This window comes from Pan paniscus, chromosome 12, assembly GCF_029289425.2.
Source record: "Pan paniscus chromosome 12, NHGRI_mPanPan1-v2.0_pri, whole genome shotgun sequence".
NCBI lineage: Eukaryota > Metazoa > Chordata > Mammalia > Primates > Hominidae > Pan > Pan paniscus.
Window position 1 is genome coordinate 17,105,256 of NC_073261.2, and position 21,896 is coordinate 17,127,151.

General features: G+C 42.6%; 1 protein-coding gene and 1 pseudogene across 6 annotated transcripts in view; both read right to left on the reverse strand.

The window, feature by feature from the left end:
* Nucleotides 1–21,896, reverse strand: part of ACOXL (acyl-CoA oxidase like) — a 388,168-nt gene that overhangs the window by 140,398 nt on the left and 225,874 nt on the right. For 4 of the 6 annotated variants that reach the window (XR_010109188.1, XM_008962870.5, XM_055107423.2 and 1 more), the window contains one exon: nt 15,847–15,936. Coding sequence is in view for 5 of the 6 variants with exons in the window: in XM_008962870.5 (XP_008961118.3) it covers nt 15,847–15,936 (90 nt within the window). In the remaining variant the exon portion in view is untranslated. Of the gene's footprint in view, nt 1–12,363; nt 13,845–15,846; nt 15,937–21,896 lie in introns of those variants that run through there. The other 2 variants (XM_063594532.1, XM_063594534.1) reach the window with 2 other exon arrangements.
* Nucleotides 10,754–11,903, reverse strand: LOC134728601 (large ribosomal subunit protein uL18-like; annotated as a pseudogene).

Sequence of the window (21,896 nt, forward strand, 5' to 3'; positions counted from 1 at the left end):
GGCAGCCAGGGCCCTCACACCCCACACAGACTTCTGGCCCAAACTTCTCACTAAAGAGGTAGAAAAGGCCATTTCTCATACAGCTGGGCCACGGGCACCGTCCTGGCCAATGGGACCTATGAGGAATTCAGCTGAAGGTTTCTGGGGAAGGTTTTCCCTCGTGCTGTCTTCCCCAGAATTGTGGCAGCTATTTTAAGACACTGATGAGACAATCCAGAAATCACTCCAGTGTCAGTGGAACTGGATGCTGGACAGAAGCAAGGGACTCAAGGGCAGACAGGCCCCAGCTGTGGGGTCACCAAGGAGCATGGTTGGCGTTCTTATGGTTTCAGCCACTTTAGATGGGTATTTATTACACGCAGACAAATGTGTCCTGACTGCTAACCCCAGTAGTGACTGGGTCTGAACGGAACTCAGGGAAGCGGATGTGTGCACCTTCCCTAGCGCAGGGCTGGCTGTTGTTCCCAAGTGTTTTCCCATCCCATTCTCACCTCCCCTGGCCTCCCTCTACCCTGCACTCACCCCCAGAATCGCCCTCATTTCCAGCAAGCTTCCTCATGTGCATGTGTGTGTCAGCCCCCTCCCAACACCCAAGCCCTGATGACAACAACAAACTGTCCAGTGTTGCTGGAATACATGTTACTTGTGGAATTTTTTTCAACTGAAAAGAGAAAGTAACTTGTCTTAAATCTGTGACAAAATAAAGAATGAAATGGCAAAGGGCAGAATGTTAAAAAAGAAATTCTACTTCGTTTGTTACAACTTGAGCATCGTGCAAACACTTTCTGAAAGAAAAACAATTCTCCTTAACCCCCAATGTTGATTTGTTTCAAATTATAATGTTACTCAAACATGTTCAAACATAAAACTAGATATAAACACCTTATGTTTATAGCTCTTGTTCAACTCTAAACTATGAAATTAAATACAAGCAAAACTACAAAACCAATAAGATTCAAATCAACAGCCCTAATAACATGTGACAGACTGTGTTTTGCAGCATGAACTTGTTTTTTTCCAGCCTGCGCCAGTTCCTTTGGGGGAGTTATACCCACACCTCTGAGGGCTGGGCAAAGAGATCCCTCTGCCACACTTCTCTGCGGTCTGTAAAACTCTCTGCTACGGTTTGAATGTGTCTCCTCCAAAATTTAGGTGTTGCCAACGTAATAGTATTAAAAGGTGGAGACGTTCAGGGGTGATTAGGCCATGAGGGCTCCTCTCTTGTGGATGCGATTAGGTGCCTTCAGAAAAGGGCTTGATGGAGGGAGTTCACCCCTTTCTCCCCTTCTGCCTTCTGCCATGTGAGGACACAATATTCAAGGTGCCATATTGGAAGCAGAGAGTAGCTCTCACCAGAGGCCAGCATCTTGATCTTGGACTCCCCAGCCTCCAGAACTGTAAGAAATGAATGTCTGTTCTTTATCAATTACTTAGTGGTATTCTGTTACACAAGAAGACATGGACTAAGATACCTCTTCAAGCAGCAAGCACATCACACCAGTCTTCGGCCTCCACTAAACACAGATTTTTAAATCATAGAAAACCTACATCTGCTCTTTCCTCATTGGTTCCTGGTCATCAAGAAGGTGTTCTCTGGTGCTGATGGGCTTAGCAGTGCAAGACAAAGGCCAGAATCCCCACGGCAATCTCTGGTTATATGGTTGTTATCCTGATGATCTGTGTATACTACTTAGACTATATCTGTTTAGATGATCATCAAAATTAAGACACAAAATTAATACATTTTGTCAAGAACTCATAGTCCCCAATTTGAAAAACTACATTAAAATCAAATTCTGGGGAGCAGAGAAGAAAAGACAAACAAAGTCCCCCGATCCAGAAGGCTCCCTTTCTCCAGAATCTCACACGTGGAGTCCTGATGAGGAACAATGTAAATATTTAGATGCTGCAACATCTGGTTTCGAAAAAATTAGTGCCAGCTTTGCGTATGGGTCAATGGATTTGGAAAGAGAAAAACAGAACTTGTCTGTTCATTCGTGGGAGTAAAGAGGGTTGTTATGTTGGAGGATGGGGTGAGTTTGTGTGTATCATGAGTTGGTTTGTTCTCTTGAAAAGCCCTTCCCTTCTTTGTCACTCTTCATTCCTTTTCTTCCCTCCCTGACATTTTATATCAAAAGGAGAGAAGTTTTTTGTGTTTTGTTTTTCTTTTTTTTTTTTTGAGACGGAGTCTCACTTTGTCACCCAGGCTGGGGTGCAGTGGCGATCTCGGCTCACTGCAAGCTCTGCCTCCCGGGTTCACGCCATTCTCCTGCCTCAGCCTCCTGAGTAGCTGGGACTACAGGCACCTGCCACCACGCCTGGCTAATTTTTTATATTTTTAGTAGAGACGGGGTTTCACCGTGTTAGCCAGGATGGTCTCGATCTCCTGACCTCATGATCCACCCGCCTCGGCCTCCCAAAGTGCTGGGATTACAGGAGTGAGCCACCATGCCCAGCCGGGAGAGAATATTTTTTAATGGTTTTAAATATACTTGATCTCTAAAAATTAAAAGCCCTATTAAATAGTCTTAAATAAAAAGCAAAAATCTCCTACCCAATCTTTTACCTTTAATAACTCACTCCAGAAATAACCATCTTTAAGTAGTTTTTGTTCTCCTAGAAGGGGAAGCTTCCCAGTGTGAAGGTCAAATACATTCTCATGTCATGCTTTAGTTTGCTCGTAGTTGGAGCATGCTTTTCTTGAGTGGTTTTGTTTTTCCTGGAGTCTTAATGGACTATTCTTTCTCTTGTTTCAAGAAGAAACATGCCTTTTCCATCATATCACTAGAATCTTCCTGCTTCTTTCTGTTGAACAGAAATTGTTTCCTTCTTAAAGTCATTATTTTGACCCCTCTGACTTCCTGTTCAAATTTGGACTAATTGTTTTCTGGGCTTGTCACGTCACTACCATCCAGGTATTTCTTCACACATACTCCACTTGGGTTAGCTCCCAAAAGCATCCATGTCTTTTAAATTCTTCATTTCTTGAATTCTTTCCTGCAGTTCATCCACAAGTAACATTTTTCAGAAAATGCATATCAAGTGAACTTATAGTGCATTTGAATATCTGTCTTTATATTGCCTCATACTTGATCAATAATTTGGCTAGCTGTGAAATTTTACATTCAAAGCAACCTTCTTCAGAACTTTAAAGGTATTATTCCATTTTATTCTAGACCTGTAGGCCCTTGCCACTCAGTGTGATCCATATGCCAGGAGCCATAATATCACCTAAGAGATTGCTGGAAATACAGAATTCCCCCACCCCAGAGTCTGAAGTTGAACAAGATATCCAAGGATGTATGGGTACATTACAGTTGAGAAGCCGTTGCATCCTTCAGTGCTGCTTGAGAGGTCTGTGGTCAATCAGACTCTTAGGCCTTGGTAAATAATCCCATGTTTTTTCAGCTTGAGGGTTTTGAGGCCTTTCTTTGTCCTTGCTTGATGTTCTGAAATTCTCCAGGTTGTTTTCAGGTTCTAATCTCTTCCAATGGGTCCCGCCAATCTCCAGACTTTTTTTGCCTTTCTTCATATCTCAAGAATTTTCTTCTATTTCTCTGATTTACCTGCCTCTCTGTATTCTCCAATCCCTTTCTTGGAAATGTTGTAGATTTTAGACTGATTATCCATCAAAAATGGATGGAATGGAAATTTCCCTTTAATCCTACTCCCCCTTTTTTGTCTTTCTGATCTTCATTCTTGGAAGTTTTCTCAAATTTGTTCTTCAGCCCTTACATTGGATTTTTTTTTTTTTGCAATCTTTATTTTTAATTTTCCGAGCACTTTATGGGTCTCTGAATGCTTGTATTTCATAGCAGGCTGTTCTTGCTTTATGGATACAATGTGGCCACACATCCCTAGGGTTACTAATTAGTTTTTGTTTCTCTATTTTGCTTCCTCCAGTGCCTGTTGTTGTGTTTGTTCATCTTGCTCCTTCTTTTTCATGCTGTTGATTTTTCTTTAATTTTTTTCAGATAATACTATGAAGTCATTGCTCATTTTTTAGGTGTGATGATGGTTATTACGATTTTATACGAAAAGATTCTTATTTTTAGAAAATGAACATTGAAGCTCTTAGGGGTGAAGTGTTTTGACGTCTGCAACTTACTCTCAAATGATTTCATGCACACACACACACATACACTCACACAAACATATGCATAGAGGGTAAAAAAGAGAAATTTTAATATGGCAAAGTGTTAACATATAATGAAACTAGGTGGACGGTGTGCCCAGACATTTATTGCACTAGTCTTTCAACTTCTGTCTTGAAATTTGTTTGAAATTTTTGACTGTAAAAGTTGAAAATAAAAATGAAACAAAAATATTTGATGATGCTTGATTGTTCATTCTCTGATTATCCTTAGGAAAATACCCTCAGGAGTCTGAAATCCCTAAGGAATCAGCTTTCTTATAGTAAAACAGATATGTGCTTGGTCTCTTTTATTTTCTTCCTCAGTTCAAATTTGATAGAAACTACACTGGGCTGATGCCCCACCGCTGGTACGCAGCACACATCAGCCGGCCTGCCCCACAGCATGGCTCAGGCATTCCTGCAGGGGAAGAACAGCTAGGTTCCCCAACCCCTGCAGGAAAGGTCTGTCCTACCCCAAACCACATCTCGGCTGAGTCTAGTGTTTTAAGCAAGGAAAAAGTACAAAAGGGGTTTCGTTCTCTTGGCCACCTGCCACAGTCCAGCCCCAAAACAACCCAATGCTCCCTTCTGATTGGAGAAACATTTTGTGCTCTTCTGGACATAAGGCTTGATGGTATTACTGCCAGGCTTCCCGTCAGCAGGCACATATCTTGCCATGGGCAGTTCCAAGACAGAGGTCTCTGCAACAGAAGCCAGCCAGATCAGTCAGGAAGAGGACACCCCTTCCTGGTCTTTAAGCAAGTTAATGGCAGGTCATTTGCATTTTTGCATATTTGCACTGCGAAGTAATGAACAATATATGCAAAATCTCTAACTAACATTCTTTAGGGAATCTGCCATAATGGATTAGGAAGGGACCTGTCTTAGTGTACCTCTAATGAAGCAAAAGAAAGTTATAATGGGATTTCATGGGTGTGGGTAGTAATTGGATTTGGTGGAGGGTATAATTAAATTTCACCAAGGGGCTACAACCTCTGCCCTGGCAAATAATAAAAGGGTCAGAAAACTTTCCATCTTGCTTAAAGGGAAACATGTAAAGCCTGCAGAAATGCCACAGCACATCCCCTCAATCATGGGACAGCAACCTAGCACCTTCAGGATCTTGAAAGTTTTACCTTCTGGTAGAAAGCTGAAAGCACTGTAGGTAATATCAGAATATTGTGAAACTCACTGGCCAGTTTCTCCCCTGTGTCTCCTGAAATTTCCATCTCTACTTCAATAAGGAGAATCAAAGCAGGATCCAGCCCACAGAAGGGTGGCCTCCCCAAAATGGGGAGATTCCAACACACAAGTGGAAGGCTGAGTGGACCAGTACAGGCAGTCAGCACAACCTCCCATCACTGTGGAGGCATCACCCCTGGATGCCCAGCAGCAGAAAACTCCGGGTCCAACGCAGGGCAGTCACCTGGCAGGCTTCCTATGAGGGGGTGCTGACTGATGGCAAACAAGCAGGCTGACCCTCCCCAGCACTAAGCTATGTATTCAGGGGTCTCGGTCTCTCATCCCAAGGGACCAAGCACTGCCTGGCCAGGCTGTTAAGTTTTCTTCCCAGAGAAGGTTTCTGGAGCTGTGGCAGATGCTATTACTGCAGTCGCTCTGATGTGGGGAACTGGGTGTCCTGCTATTAAACAGGCCTTTACGGAAATGCATGACTCTCTGCCTGAATCCCTCTCCTGCTGTCAATCCTTATGACCCAGTGTCTCTCCACGGTCATCCAGAAGAAACAATCCCACCTCCAGCTGTGTCCACTCAACTTGTGTCTTAGCTCAGGCTGCTATAACAAAATACCATAAACTGGGTGGCTTATAAACAACAGAAATTGATTTCTCACAGTTCTGGAGTCTGGGAAGTCCAAGATCAAGGTAGTGGTAGATTCAGTGTCTGCTGAGGGCTCACTTCCTTGTTCACAGATGGCACTTTCTTGCTGAGTCTGCATATGGTGTAAGAGGCAAGGAAGCTCTCTTTGATAAGGCACTAATCCCACCCATGAGGGCAGAGTGATCGTGACCTAATCACCTCTCAAAGGCCCCACCTCCTATACCATCACCTTGGTAGGTTTTGACACATTAATCATGGAAAGACATAAACATTCAGGCTGTAGCAGGTTGGCCTGTCAATTTCATTCCATGCTTTGCATTCTCCAGAAAGTAATAAAAATACTCGGTCATCTGATGGCTTCTCTCCCACTGTCAGTGTCATTGACATTGTCATTTACTTATTCCTGCTTTTTATTTATTCTAGTGATTTGACCTTGAAGAGGGAAGAGCACTAATGCCAATCAGGATGGGCATATGCTTTATCTTATGGCACCATGTGCAAAATGAAGTTAACATGAAAGGCCTGAGACTGCTAGCCTGAGATTTCATCTGGGAACTTGGGTTTGGGAAGATTCCCACCATTCCTTGACTGATAAGGGTGGCTCACTGTGCCTAAACCATTTGAGCACATAATGTGGTTTATGCTGAACATGTGCTTTCTTCTGAAAGTCTGCATTGATATGTGCTAGGCAGAGGGTGTCTACATGACCAGCCCCCAATAAAAACCATGGACACGGAGTCTCTGCTGAGCTTCCCTGGTAAACATTTCACAGGTATTCTCACAATTTGTTGCTGGAGGAATTAAGCATGTCCTGCATGACTCCATTGAGAGAGGACTCTTGGAAACTTGCTTCTGGTTTCCTCCGGACTTCAGCCCATGTGTCTTTTTCCTTTGCTGACCTTGAATTTTGTGTGTGTGTGTGCGCGTGTGTGTGTGTGTGCATGTGCGTGTGAGAGAGAGAGAGACAGAGATGCATGTGTGCGTATATATGTATTTTTTACATATGATTTTGCTGTAATAAATCATAGCCATGAGTATAAGTATATGTCAAGTCCTGTGAGTTCTCCTAGTGAATCATCAATCCTGGGGGTGACCCTGGGGACCCTTGACACACCCCACTTATACAAGAAGTGTTTCCAGCTGGATCATCACTTGAGGTAGCATTTTTCCAGTATGTGTCTGGAAGATATCTGTCTAGCAAATTGGTCAAAACAAGGCTTACAGTCTGGACTTAAGGTCTCTGGTGATCTCTTTCTTAGCAGACTGTAAAACTGACCATGCCCTGGTTCCTTCCCCAGCCTAGGCCTTGGAGCACTTGTGTGTGTTCTTAGTGCACAGGGTGCCCTGCTTTCTGTGCTGCTGTTCATTCTCCCAACCAGGTGCTCAGCCTCCCTGCAGCCCAGCATCCCTGCACGTTCCTGCTGTTCATGGTTCAGAGTTCCTCATTTCATTTTCCATGCTCCCACGTATGTGATAAACAACAAGGAGTCCCTGTTTTTCCCCACACTTCCACTTGAGTTCACATTTAGAAATTGTGATCATTCCCATAACACACTAAACAGCCTTTCCATAATGCTTACAAGCTAGAGCTTGCAATTAAAGCACTAAATCACAACTTCAGGGTCAAGTGCTGTTGAATCACATGCTTATGTTTAAAATATACTCCCAAAGAGAAAGTTGTCAAAAAACCTCACTTGGATCACAAGCTGAGATGGAGAATGTGAATTAATGTAATGTCTAAATTACTGAATATTCTTAAGAAGATTTTTTGATACGACATTTAAACAGGAGGGAGACAAAAAACAGACAACTTTTAATCTAGCCCAAGTTAAATTATAAGTCTCAATTCTCCCCCAAATAATCTACTCTCCTATAGATATTGCTAAAAGCTAAGAGGGAATGGGGAGCTGCCACTACATGCCACTGTCCTCATTCTAATACACTTTTTAAGATATATAACAATGGAAAGAATGTTCTTTTTTAATCATCAAGACCGTTTACAACATTGAGATATCAATATTTTGCTCTATTTCTTTCTAAACTTATTCATGCATAGGTTTTTGTTTTATACCTTTTTAAAAAATTCTTTAAATGTAGCATTTGCATGAATGTAACTGTAGCAATGAAGCACAAGAAATAATTCAGAGAGATCCTATGCACGCTTTATGCATTTTCTCCCAGCGGTAACACCTTACAAAACATTTACTGGCATCCCAACCAGGAAAATAGTGTTGGTGCAAGCCACAAAGCTTATTCAATTTTCGTGTTATTAATATTCATTTTAGCCATTCTAATAGAAATGTAGTAATATCTTCTAGGAGTTTTGATTTGCATTTCCATAATGGCTACAATGATGTACCTATTTTCATGTGCTCATTTGCCATGGGTATATCCTCTTCAGTGAAATGTCTGTTGATGTTTTTTTGACCACTTTCTAATTGGATTGTTTGTTTGTCACTGTTGAGTTTTGAGAGGTCTTTATATATTCTAGACTCAAGTCCTTTGTTGGAGGTGTCATTTGAAAATATATTCTCCCTGTCTGTAGCTTATCTTTTCATCCTCTGCACAGGGTCTTTCATAGAATAAAAAATTTTATTTTTCATGAAATGCAGCTTACCAATTTTTCCTTTTATGAAATGTGCTTTTGATGTCAACCCTAAGAACTTCTTCCCTATCCCTAGGTCTCAAGGATTTTCTCCTAACTTTTTTCTAAAAGCTTTATAATTTTACATTTTATATTTAAGTAATTCATTTTGAGTTAGATTTCTTTATAATGTGTGAGAGTTAGGTTGAGGTTCAGTTTATTGCCTGTGGATGTCCAATTACTCCAGCACTATTTGCTTAAAAGGCCATCTTTCCTCCACTGGATTGCTTTTGCAACTTTGTCAGAAAGCTACAGTTTTTATTTCTTCCCTTCTAATCTCTGTTTTAATTTATTTTTATTGCCTTATTGCACTGCTAAAACTTTTAGCACTAGTTGAATAACAGTGGACATTCTTGCCTTTTTCCTAATCTTGGGGGAAAAGCATTCAATGTTCCACGATTAAGCATGATGTTAGCTATAATTTTTGTAGACTCTCTTTTTCAATTTGAGGAAATTCCCTTCTTTCCTAGTTTGCTGAGTTTTTATCATGAATGGTTGTTGGACTTTGTCAAATGCTTTTTCTGTGTAAACTGACATGATCATGTGACTTCTTCTCCTTTAGTCTGTTGATGTGGTGGATTGCATTTGATTGACTTTTGAATGTTGAAGCATACTTGCATATCAGAGATAAATTCCACTAGGTTGCCCTGTGTAATTCATTTTGTACATTACCAGATTCAATTTGTTAATATTTTGTTGAAGATTTCTGTATCTACATTCATGAGTGATACTAGTATGTAGCTTTATTCTTTTTTTCTTCTATCTTTGTCTACTTTTAGTATCAGAGTAATACTAGCCTTCTAAAATAATCAAGGAGTACCTCCCCTCTTCTATTTTCTGGAAATAGAATTTTCTGAAAATAGAAGAGGAGAGAGTAACATTCTTCTTTAAATGGTAAATAGAATTCTCCAAGGCTTCAAGGCCAGGAGATTTATTTTTCAGGAGCTTTTATATTATTATTAAGGGTTCAGTTTCTTTAAGAGTATAGAACTATTCAGTTTGTCTGTTTCAACTTTGTTGAGTCAGATAGTTTCCAGTTTTTGAGGAACTGGTCCGTCTCCTCTAAGTTGTCAAATTTATCAATGTAAAGCTATTTTCTAGCATTCTTTTTTTTTCTTTTTTTTTGAGACAAAGTCTCACTCTGTCGCCCAGGCTGGAATGCAGTGGCACAATCTTGGCTCACTGCAGCCTCTGCATCCCAAGCTCAAGTGATTCTCCTGCCTCAGCTTCCCGAGAAGCTGGGATTACAGATGTGCACCATCACATGCGGCTAATTTTTGTATTTTTAGTAGAGATGGGGTTTTACCATGTTGCCCAGGCTGGTCTTGAACTCCTGACCTCAGGTAAGCTGCCCACCTCGGCCTCCCAAAGTGCTGGGATTAGAGGTGTGTGCCACCACGACTGGCAACCTCATTATTTTTTAATGACTTCATGATCTCTAGATACATATTCTGTTTCATTCCTGATATTGGTGATTTGAGCCTTCTTAATTTTTAACTTTGTCAATCTTGCTTGAGTGTTATCAACTTTGTTGATTCTTTTCAGAGCCAGCCTTTTGTTTCATGGATTTTCTCTATTGTTCTCCTGGCTTCAATTTTATTAATGTATAATCTTAACTTTATTATTTCCTTTCTTATGTTTGGTTTCTACTTATTTTGCTCTTCTCTTTCAATTTTCTTGAGGTAGGGATTTAGGTGAATGAGTTGAGACCTTTCCTCTTTTCTAAAATAAGCATTTAGTACTATGAATTTTCCTTTCAGCACTATTTTATCTGCCTCCCATACGTTTTGATGTGTTGTGTGTTCATGCTCACTCATTTCCATGTATTTTTAAAGTTCCATTAAAATTTCCTATATAACCTATGGATTATTTGAAGCATGTTGCTTAATTTCCAAGTATTTAGAGATATTCTTCTTTTCTTTCTGCTCTTGATTTCTCATTTCATTCTATTATGATGAGAAAACATATTCTGTACCTTTTTAATTCCTTTAAATTTGCTGAGTTTTATTTTAATGGCCCAGGATACAGTCCATCTTGAAGAAAATTCCATAAGTGCTTGAAAAACATGTATGCTGTTCCTGTTGAATAGAGTGTTCCATACATGTTAATTAAATCCTGTTGCCTGGTTATGTTTTTCAGTTCTTTTTTTTTTTTTTTTTTTTTGCTGTCCGTAAGTTTATTGTCTTTATCTGAAAAATCGTCATAGAAAATTGTTTGGTGTAGCTCTCAGCAGCCCGCTCCTGAGCTCTGAGGAAGCTTGCCTTCTTTTGAGCTATCTGATCTTTCTTCTGGGCAATGGACATTTTGGGACAGTTCCACCTCTTCTTTTTAACTTCTTTCTTGGGCTTCTTTTCATAGACTTGATGTATAAGCAGCATGAGCTTTCTTATACATCTCCTCCGTCATGTCTGGAGTTACGCTGTTCTTTGTGTATTGAGAGAACTGTTTCTTGTAAGCATCTTCATCTTCTTCCATTAAGTAGCACAGGTAATCTGCAACATTCTGGCCCGTGATGTGCTTCTGGTGTACTTCTGCATTAAATTCCTTGCTTTCAGAATCATAACCAGGGAATCATCTGGTACTATGAGAGACAGATGAGCCTCCAGCCACAGCTCCCTTCAGGGAGCCAAAAAATTTATTGCCAGTGGTAGTTCTGGCAAGGCCTGCATCCAAATAGCAGGTAAAGGCACCTGGCTGACCATCAATGTTTTCCACATTGTATTCATTGCCAGTCACCTACACTTGGCCTTCATAGATGTTGTCCGTGCCAAACCTATTGAGAAGCCTGCGGGCCAGCAGCAGGCCAGTACAATACACTGCAGCATAATTTGTCAGGCCAACCTTCACACCATATTTTGGCAGTTCGTGTGCGTATGCTGCACAGACTATCATATCCCCCTCTATACGGGCATAAGCAATCTGACTAATGATATCTCTGTTTGTTAGATGAACTACTATCCTATATTTGGGTGTGTTGTATTTATTTTTATCCTGTATCTCCAAGTATTTCCGAGCATAGTAACCAGTTTTACCCTCTTGTCGTCTTCTAAATTTCACTTGGTATCTCTTAAAGTAGGCCTTATTCTTAACAACTTTAACAAACCCCATCCTGCAAAACAGAGACCCACATCCGTGGCTCAACAGAGACCTGCAGGCCCAGCAGTGCCTGTTTTTCAGTTCTTTCATATCCTTTCTGATTTGCTTTCTAGTAGTTGTGTTAACCATTGAAATAAATGTGTTGAAATATCCAACTATAATTGTTGATTTGTCTATTTCTCCTTTCATTTCTTTCAGGTTTTCCCCCAGAACCTCACAGTATCACATTATATAGCCTTATTATTTACATGTAAAAATTTGTAATATATCTCATCACAGTCTAGTGATATTAATGTTTTACCACTTTGAGTGAAGTGTGGAAACCTTACCTCCATTTAGGTCTCTTTGCCCTCCTCACTTTTTAATTGTCTGAAGTATTTCCTTTATGTATATTGAGCAACACACTTCTCTCCTTCTGAGACTCTGATAATACAAATGCTAGCTCTTTTGTTATTGCTCCACTGATCTGTGTGATTCTGTTCATTTTTGTCTTCTCTGTTGTTCAGATTGGGTAAATTCTGTTGATCTGGCCTCAAATTCACTGATTCCACCCTCTATCATATCTACTCTATTATTGGGGTCAGACTGCAAGTTTGTTAATTCAGTCATTATATTTTTAATTCTATCATTTGAATTTCGTCCCCTTTTATTTGCTTATATTTTTTCTATTTTTGAAATTTGTTTTAAGAGCATTTGTAGTACTTTTATGCACCTTTGAAACACTTTTATAGTGGGTACTTTAAAATCCTTATCAGATAATTTCAACATTGGATTCTTCTTGGTATCCGCATCTATTGACTTTCTCATTTAAGTTGCAATTTTCTTGGTTCCTTTATAATGTGATGTTTTGTTGTACCCAGTGTATTTAGATATGATATTATGAGATGACATTTAATCTTGAAGGGTAGCAAAAGGTCCTGATGGGTATATGTTCACTTTCCTGCTGGGTCCCATCGACACCATGCTGGAGGAAAAGGAGTGCTGATGCACATTGCCTTGTTGGAGACAGGTTGGGGGCAAGTTCTGTTCCCTCTAGGCCCTGCTGACATCAGGGAAGGGAGTGGGGAAGCACAGGGCCAACGACCCCCTTTTCCCACCACCTCATTGTGCCTCATTGATGCTGGATGAGGTGAAGGCTCCACTGCTTACTGGCTCCTGCTAAAAATAGGGGAGGAGGGAGAAGGATATTAACTCCCCCACTTCATCCTATTTCATTCTGTTGATGTCAGGTGAGGCTAGAGGCTCAGCTCCCCACTAAATCCCCTTTAGGGGTTTAGGGGGCAGGGAGGGAAGAGGTCAAAGTGTCCACTGGCTCTGCTGCACGCTACTTGATCCAGTTTCTTGTCATCTTGTGGGTATAGAGCTTCAGCTCCTCACTGGGCCCACGGACACCAGGGGTGGGGAGAACACAGAGTAGTGACTAGTCCCTACTCACACCTCCTGGTTAGTCTAATCGACGTCAGGTGGGAGTAGAGACTCAGCTCCCTGCTGGACCCCTGCTGGCCCCAGGGTGGGTAGCAGAAGCACACTGGTGATGGGCTCCACCTTAAGCCACTTCATTGGTTCTTGTTGCTGCTGAGTGGGGGTGGATTTGCCACCGGGCCTTGCTGACACTACTCTGGTGGGGAATCTGAGCACCACCTGTTTCTACCAGGAGAGGAATGAAAGATGAGCTCCCTGCTCAGCCCCACTAAGGCCACTGGCTGGGGGATGGGAGTACTACCCCTGCTTTTGCCTGCTTCCTTAGGTCAAGGATCCAGTGGAAGATCAGCTCCCAGCGAGGCAGAAATTGTCAACGGGGGTGGGGAGAATGGTTATGTTTTTTTGTTGTGTCTGGCTGGTGTAGCATGGGTATTACCAAAAAGATTTTCGGTCATCAGGCCACCATCTTCCTGGTCCTTTGGCTAGGGGATTAGGTGTCTCCTGGAGCATATTTTGTGTGTGCCTATTAGAGATACAGGGGATGTGTATCCTGTCTGGGATATATGGGAGACAATAAGGAAATCCAGAGACCTTATTGCTGTTTCATTCTTCAAGTCCCAAAGTCCCTAGGCAGCCTCCTTCTTCCTTCCCCCTTCCAGGGTCTTCTCTTCCCATGCTTGTCTGTTGCATTTTGTCCAGGGAGTTTAACTGTGAAGAGGAAAATCTGTAAGGAATGGGGCTATTCTATCTTAGCAGGCCAGGAGTCCCTATTGTCCTTTTTTGAGAACTCCAAATCATGATCACATTCTTTATACAGTCAAGTACCCAGCTAAAAATTTCCTATCACCTAGCGATATCTTTGCCATCATGATGTCATAGCACAACACATCACCTTATCTATGCTTTGATGTGCTTCCATATGCAAATACTTAAACATAAAAATTGTTTTAGGCACTGTTGGTGGGAAGGTAAATTAGTACAGCCACTATAAAAAACAGTATGGAGGTTTCTAAAAAACAAAAACAAACAAACAAACAAAAACTAAAAATAGAACTACCCTACGATCCAGCAATCCCACTAGTGGGTATTTATCCAAAGGAAAAATAAATCAATATATCAAAGGTACACCTGCACCCACATGTTTATTGCAGCACTAGTCACAATAGCAAAGATGTGGAATCAACCTAAATACCCATCACACAAAGAAATGGAGGAAGAAAATATGGTATATACACATAATGGAATACTATTTGGCCATAAAAAATGAAATCATTTCATTTGCAGCTACATGAATGGAACTGGAGGTCATTATGTTAAGTGAAATAAGTCAGGCACAGAAACACAAATATGGCATGTTCTTACTCATATATGGGAGCTAAAAAAGTTGATCTCATAGCAGTAAAGCGTAGAATGATAGATACCAGAGGCTGGGAAAGGTGTGGGGGCGGGTAGGGGGAATGAACAGAAGTTGATTAATCCGTACAAATATACAGTCAGGCAGAAGGAATAAGTTATAATGTTCGATAGCAGAGTAGAGTGACTATAGTTAACAACAATATATTGCATATTGCAAAATATACAAAAGAGAGGACTTGAAATGTTCCCAACACATAGAAATGATAAATATTTGAGGTGATGGACACCCTAAAAACTCTGGCTTGATCATTATACACTCGAGGCATGTAACAAAACATCACATGTATCCCTTATATATGTACAAATACTATGTATCAATAAACAAACAAAAATTATGTTGCAGTAGCCTATGGTATTCAGTACAGTATCATGCTGTACAGGTGTGTAGCGTAGGAGCAATAGGCTCCACCACATAGCCTAGGTGCAGAGTAGGCTGTGCCATCTTGGTTTGTGTGAGTGCACTCTATGATGTTGACACAACGATGAAACAGCCTAATGACAAATGTCTCAGAATATGTTCCTGTTGTTAAGCAATGCATAACTGTATGTTTTTGTATCATTTTTACTTACCGTATCATAAGTTTTAAATTTCTGTTATAAATAGCACTCTTTGAAAGCACTATTTTAAAAGCCATATAATTCCCCACTGAGTGGCCAGAGCATGATTTATACTGTATAATAATTTTCCTATTGTTGAAAATTTGGACTCCAACATTATTGCTACAATAAATAATGTACTGGTGAAAATGTTTGTGCCTTAAAGTTTTCTGTATTTCAGGCTGTTATCTTAAAATACAGCCCAGAAGTAGAATTATACACAGTTCAACAGCAACATGCAAAAGGACCCCCCTGTGCCAACATGGGGACTTCAACATACTTGAAAACATGAGCCGATTGGATTGAGAAAGCAAAACAGTATTGCCGAATAGTCTAATATGCATTTCCTTGATCATTAGGAGGCTGATCCATTGCCGTTCTTTTGTAAACTGGGTTTTCATGCCTTTTGCTTGTTCATCTTCTGGGGCCTTACATACTCTTTCAAAATACCCTTCCTAGTAGAAGAATCTGACTCACTATGTATAAGTGGTTTTCTTAAACCAAAAAGATAAAATTCAAAGTCAAAGATCAGCTAAGAGAGAAATAACGTAATCCCCTGTTCAGCTACAACAAATATCAAGTGCCTAACAGGAAAGCATCTGCCAATTAAAGAAGGCAATCAGATAAAGATAAAATATATGAAACACTTCAGACTTCTGGATAACTCTTGATCTTGAAAACATTTCCCGAATCTTACCTGAAGCATAACAACATTGTCACCTTCAAAAGTGGCAAACACATCTGTGTCACACTTTAAGCCTGAGATTCGATTTTCCATCATGTAACCCTGTTGCAGAAAGAGAAAAAAAAACACACACACACATTTCAAATTTGCGATCCCGTCACTATATAGGACTCACATTTTCTTTAAAATTAAAAAATATACAGAAAATTGAAAAGAGGTAAACAATCATATTTCTCCTAGCCAAAATAACCACTGTAAGAATTTTGATTCCTTACATTAGGTTTTAGTTCACGAATATTATTTTGGTGGTAATAAAAACTATTTGAAAATGGTTGTGTCATATTTCTGCAAAAGATTTCAATAAAGTAGACTGATTTTTTTTAACCTCGTTCTTCCAAATTCTAATAAATGCCAAGGTACTAGTGATTATACCTCACCATATGTAGGCAAATGATGCCACCCCCAGCAACCCGTCTGAAAATTAGCCTGTATACCTACAAAACTCCTTGGGAGGCAGCATAAATGTCTTAAATTGCCACTCTGCATCTTAATATCATTAAATACTCTGCGCCATAAATTCTCACTCCAGTATTTTTTTTTCCTTTTACTTCCTGAAATCCTTATTTAAATGGCAGCATTGGCAGTGTTTCTGCACACAAACCAGAGAATCAGCTACACAGGAGAAAGTAAGTTTGGCCCCAAGTAAAACATGAAAGAAGCAAAGCCTGTCTTTGTGTGGGTCCCAGGTCCTTCCCCTTCTGCGGGCCTCTGCACTACCTCCTTCTTCCAGCTCTTTGTTTTCCCCATGAAATATCCAGAATTGCTCCCCCGTCCAAGCCTGCTTCCACAAATCACTTCTGCCTGTGTCAGTCACGTCAGAGCTGACTGTCCTGTTACTTCTCCCAGGAGTATGTGCAGTGAGCACTTTAGCTCTGAATAAGGAATGACAAGTTTTGCTCTGATAATATTTTCAAGCCACAGAGGCCCAGGGGCAGTCATACTCTTGAATCTCCAGGGATCTTTCATGCCTGGGGGACCTGCTTCATTTCTGAAAATGGCCACAGGGGTCTTAGAAGTCTGGATTTCCAGGTGCCTGCTGCCCTCAGATGCCTGAAAACTTGTTAGCATCAGCCCTGCTCCTGTGGGGAGAACCACCCTGGAAGGCCCGGCCACCTTTCCCTCATCTCCATCAACGCTGACTGGGCGGTGTTACCACCTGCAGTTTACAGAAGCAAAGGAGTCCCCAGCAGAAGCCTTAATTACCTTCATAAGGTTAAACTGATTTTGCTTATGAGTAAGTAAATCAGTAACATTTCCAACCAGAAGTTCACTTCCCCCCACCCCATAATAATCACAGGATTAAAACTGCCTTGTGGGCAAACCACATGAAATCAGGTTCCGATAAAGTGCGGTCCTGCCGCAGAGTGATTTCCCCATAAGGCTACAGTGGACTCATTTTCACCCTTCTCATTCTACAGTGCCCTCTATGCTAGATACTGTGCTGGGACTTCATACAGACTTCCTTTACCTCACAGAATCCTTTAATCCTTACAACAGCCCTGTGAAGTAGGCATTATCCCCATTTCACAGATGAAGCAAGTGAGGCTCAGGATTGTGTTGGAATGTTCTTGAATCATCTGTCAAGTTCTGATGTGGAAGAAGAGTAACACTAAATATACCACCTGATATGGTTTGGCTCTGTGTCCCCACCCAAATCTCATCTTGAATTGTAATAATCCCCACGTGTCACGGGAGGGACCCAGTGGTAGGTAACTGAATCATGGCAGTGGGTTTTTCCTGCCCTGCTCTCATGGTAGTGAATAAGTCTCACAAGATCTGATGGTTTTATGAAGGGTAGTTCCCCTGCACGTGCCCTCTTGCCTGCCACCATGTAAGACGTGACTTTGCTCTTCCTCCATCTTCTGCCATGATTGTGGAGCCTCTCCAGCCATGTGGAACTGTGAGTCCATTAAACCTCTTTCCTTAATAATTACCCAGTCTCGGGTATGTCTTTATTAAGCAGTGCAAGAACAGACTAATACAGCACCTCAGTGTTGAGAAGCAGTGGTTATACCTAAGAAGTTCAGCTGCAAAACACTCAAAATACTAATGTTGAAGAAACAAAGTGCTTTTTTTTTCTGAGCATTTTGCTCTCCTCTTTTCCGGTGGAGGAGAGGGCAACAGGCTCTTTGTTGTTTTCTGACACTTTTTAAACTTACTTCCACCCTGCCCTGGAAGGCAGGCAATCTGGCTTTAAAATGACCGGAAAGAGAATCTACTCAAAGGGCAGAACCAGCAAACAGACACCAGTAGTCTCTCAAAGAACAGGCAATGGAGTTCTGGGAGCACAAAAATGTTTTGTATCAGCTCTTCACATGCAATATAATTCCTTTCTCTCCTACATGGTGAAACTCAGCTGTGAGCTCCTCTTCTAGTTTGAAAGTCAAGTGAAACTGGATGTTGATTCTGGACTCTACCTGGCCCTTGAGAACTGAGGTAACAAGGCTCACAGCCCTCAAACAGCCTGCAGGGAGCTGAAAATGAAATGGCAACAAGAAAAAGCAAAGTCCAACCACATGGGAGGCAGGCTCGTGGTTGTCATGTTGCTTCCCATCTCCTAAAAGTAATAAGGTGTATTTATGATCTAATTTCTTTAGAATAAGCCAGAAAGGCCTGGCCTCACAGGAGTCTCAATCCTTGGGACCCTGAGGTGACCCACTTAGAAACTAGTCAGGCTTAGAAAGTCCCAGCATCCATGTCCTGGGTAAACGTCTATGCGGCTTACAGTAAGACCCATGGCATAGAGCAGTCACTGAACGGGGCTTGCAGCCATCTTCTTGAGTGACTTAAATTCTACAGTTGAGGCCTTGAATTCTTTGGAGACAAATGATTATAAACAGTTTATGCATCTGTGTCTGCATCATTTTTTAACTAAAAATGAACTTTTTGGGTTTTTTAATTAATTAGTAAAAGTAATACACAAGCAATGTTAAAAAAAAAACCCAGAAAATTAATACATTAAAAAAAAAAAAACCCAAAAGAAAAAAGTCATTCACAAACTCCCAAGGTGGAAGGTAAATGGGTGCCTGAGAAAGACCCCAAGAAAGAGGCTCAGGGTTGGACTAAGGATCACAAGGATGGAGGGAGGAGTTGGCGGGATAGGTCAGGGAGGAAATGAAAGATTCGGAAGCCAACAACGGAGCTGATCTGGGTAAAAAGGAGCCATGGAATGTTGTGAGAGGAGGAGGGCCACGACTGCACATGGAAGGTACAGTTAGAGGAGACCTTCACACGTCTTTACAGACCAGCACCATGGCGTGTGCCCAGAGAAGGGACAGTCATGGAGGCCACTTCTGAGGGTCAACTTTCGTATGCACTACATATAATGTGTCATTTCTACTTTTCACATCTCATCACTCCAGTTTTCCGGATGAAAAAACTGAAGTTCAGTGAGGTTTCCCTGAACCTTGCTTGGGTTCATTCTGGCCACACCGGCTGCTTGCCCACTTCCGTGGGGTTTTGCAATCCTGTTCCCACTACCTGGAACACTCCCCTCAGACCTCTGTGGGGGCTCCCTCATTTCATTTCCATCTCAGGTCTGAAGAAGTTCCACTGCAAGAAAGGTGTCCCTACCTCTCTGTTTAAAACAGCTGCCTCACCCACCACCTTTGCTTTCTAGCCCCTCGCCCTTTATTTAAGACAAGCAGCCTTATGCTCCTCCCTTCCAGCCCCTGGATCTGACTGGGATCACCTGTGGCCTTGGGTAGCAATTTTCCCACCTGTCCCCAACCCCTGCCTTGTGCTACTCTGGCCTGTATGTGGTACCCAACTTTGACTCTGAGATCCTGGTCTTGCTTGGCCCTTACTGAACACAGCTAATGGTATATGCAGTCATCGCTGAAAGAAGAATGGGTGCAGAATGGTGAATGTAAACCTTGCCTCAGCGTCTATAGCCTGGGGTGCTGAATGCTGATCCTGGGGAGTGTCCCAGCATCCCTCATTCTCAGGGGGTGGCGGGGAGGTAGGCTAGAAATGGCAACTAGAGGTGACTCAAGCTCTCTCAAAGGATGTGAGGTGAACTTCTAATCAGCCCAGCGTGGAGATGGCCATGCCTCACAAAGACCAGGACAGGTGTGGCACAGAAAAATAGCCCAGGTGGGAGGGAAGGAAGGAGCCTCTCCTGGGCTCTAGTGATAATGGGCCATCAGCTGTTTTCAGGGAGAGGAAGTGCAGAAGGAGGAAACCAGGAATAAAGACTTCGCACTTAAAGGGACTTTGAGCCGGTGCCCAAGAAAAACAAAGGCAGACGGCTTCCTGCAGTAGCCAGCTGATGCTGAGTGGGATCCACAGGGCTGGGAGAAGAGCAGGACTTCCGAAGCTGAATATCACCCGAGGCCCCAGGGGAGCTGGGCCAAGAGCCGACAGCCTCCTGCCTGCGGTTCATGGTGCAGGGCAAGGCTGTGGCCTCAGGCTCAGGAGAGAAAGGGCTGAGTGCAGAGCCACATGGAGGGCCCTGCCATCCTCAATTAACCCTCTGTCATCTCCCTCAAGCCTTGAGTCAGGCCAAGGGGCCATTCACACTCAGCCAAGCAAGATTCCAAGGTTTGCCCCGCTCTGTCCCTGGAACTCCATCTGCCTGGACCCTGTGTTTCATTCAGAGGTAATGCATGAGGGGTCTCATCTGCCTGGAGGGGCCGTGCAGGCCTGGGTAAGCCAATCTCAGAACGAGGTATCTGAATCAAGTCTATTTTTGCCACAGGTGGAAAAGATCCATTAGCTCCCAGGGGGACTGCTCTACAGGGAGACATGCCAGGTGCCAAATGTTCTCCTCTCCAGTGCAGCCCTCCAACAGCTGACAGATGAGAACCTGCATATGCCTAGGAGGAAGCACAGGCTCCTTGGTGTCCCAGGATGCCCAGGGTCCTCTGTGGCATTGTCCAGGGGAGTCCAAAGTATTCTGGGGAAATTGCCACACCTGCATTTCATGCTCTCCACTCCCACTCCTGCCACGGGGCATTTTCCTTCCATCTGCTGCCCATGGGATCCCTCAGTGCCCTGGGGATTTGGTTTCATTTCTCTCAGCCTCTGAATTGTCTTGGCTTTAACCAGGGTACCACAGATGTCTGCTGAGCAGGAAGGCTGCCACATCACACATGATTCACAAGCTTCTGTGTCCATTTGGAGCTGCCAACCGAATGGAAGCCTGGGGGATCAGTTCCCTAAAACCTCATCCCTGTCCTTCCCAGCTATGGTGGTGCTGACTGCAGCATGAGGGCCCCTGAACCAATAGCGGTTCTTCCAGTTGTCAGGGACCATTCCACACACAGACTGGCCTGCGTGCTGGGCCAGCCTGCTCTCCCCATGGCTGACATGTGGCCAATGATGCTTCGCTGAAGGTGCGTGGGGCTCTCACCCCTTATGTCTCTGTTGGGAATCGCTTCATTGCAAGACCTAATCACTGGCCTTTGCTATATCTCAGATTAAAACTAAAAATTTAGTTGGAAGAGGCCTATAGAAAAGTACAGAGAGTATGCATGAGAGCGTGTGTGTGCGTGTGTGTGCGCACGTGTATGCGTGCGTGTGCATATGCAGGTACTATGGGCTACATCATTGTGTCCCCTCAAAATTCCTTTTTTTTTTTTGAGACGGAGTCTCACTCTGTCACCCAGGCTGGAGTGCAGCAGCGTGATCTCGCCTCACTGCAATCTCCGCCTCCCAGGTTCTCCTGCCTCAGCCTCCAGAGTAAGCTGGGATTACAGGCGCCCGCCACCATGCCCGCCTTTTTTTTTTGTATTTTTAGTAGAGACGGGGTTTCACCATGGTGGCCAGGCTGGTCTGGAACTCCTCACCTCAGGTGATCCGCCCGCCTCGGCCTCCCAAAGTGCTGGGATTACCGGCATAAGCCACCACCCCTGGTCCCCCACAAAATTCTTATGTTGAAGTCCTAACTCCCACAATCTCAGAATGTGGCTGTATTTCAAAACAGGACCTTAAAAGGGGTAATTAAGATTAAAGGAGGTAATTGAGCAGCCCTAATTCAATATTGCCTGGCATCCTTATAA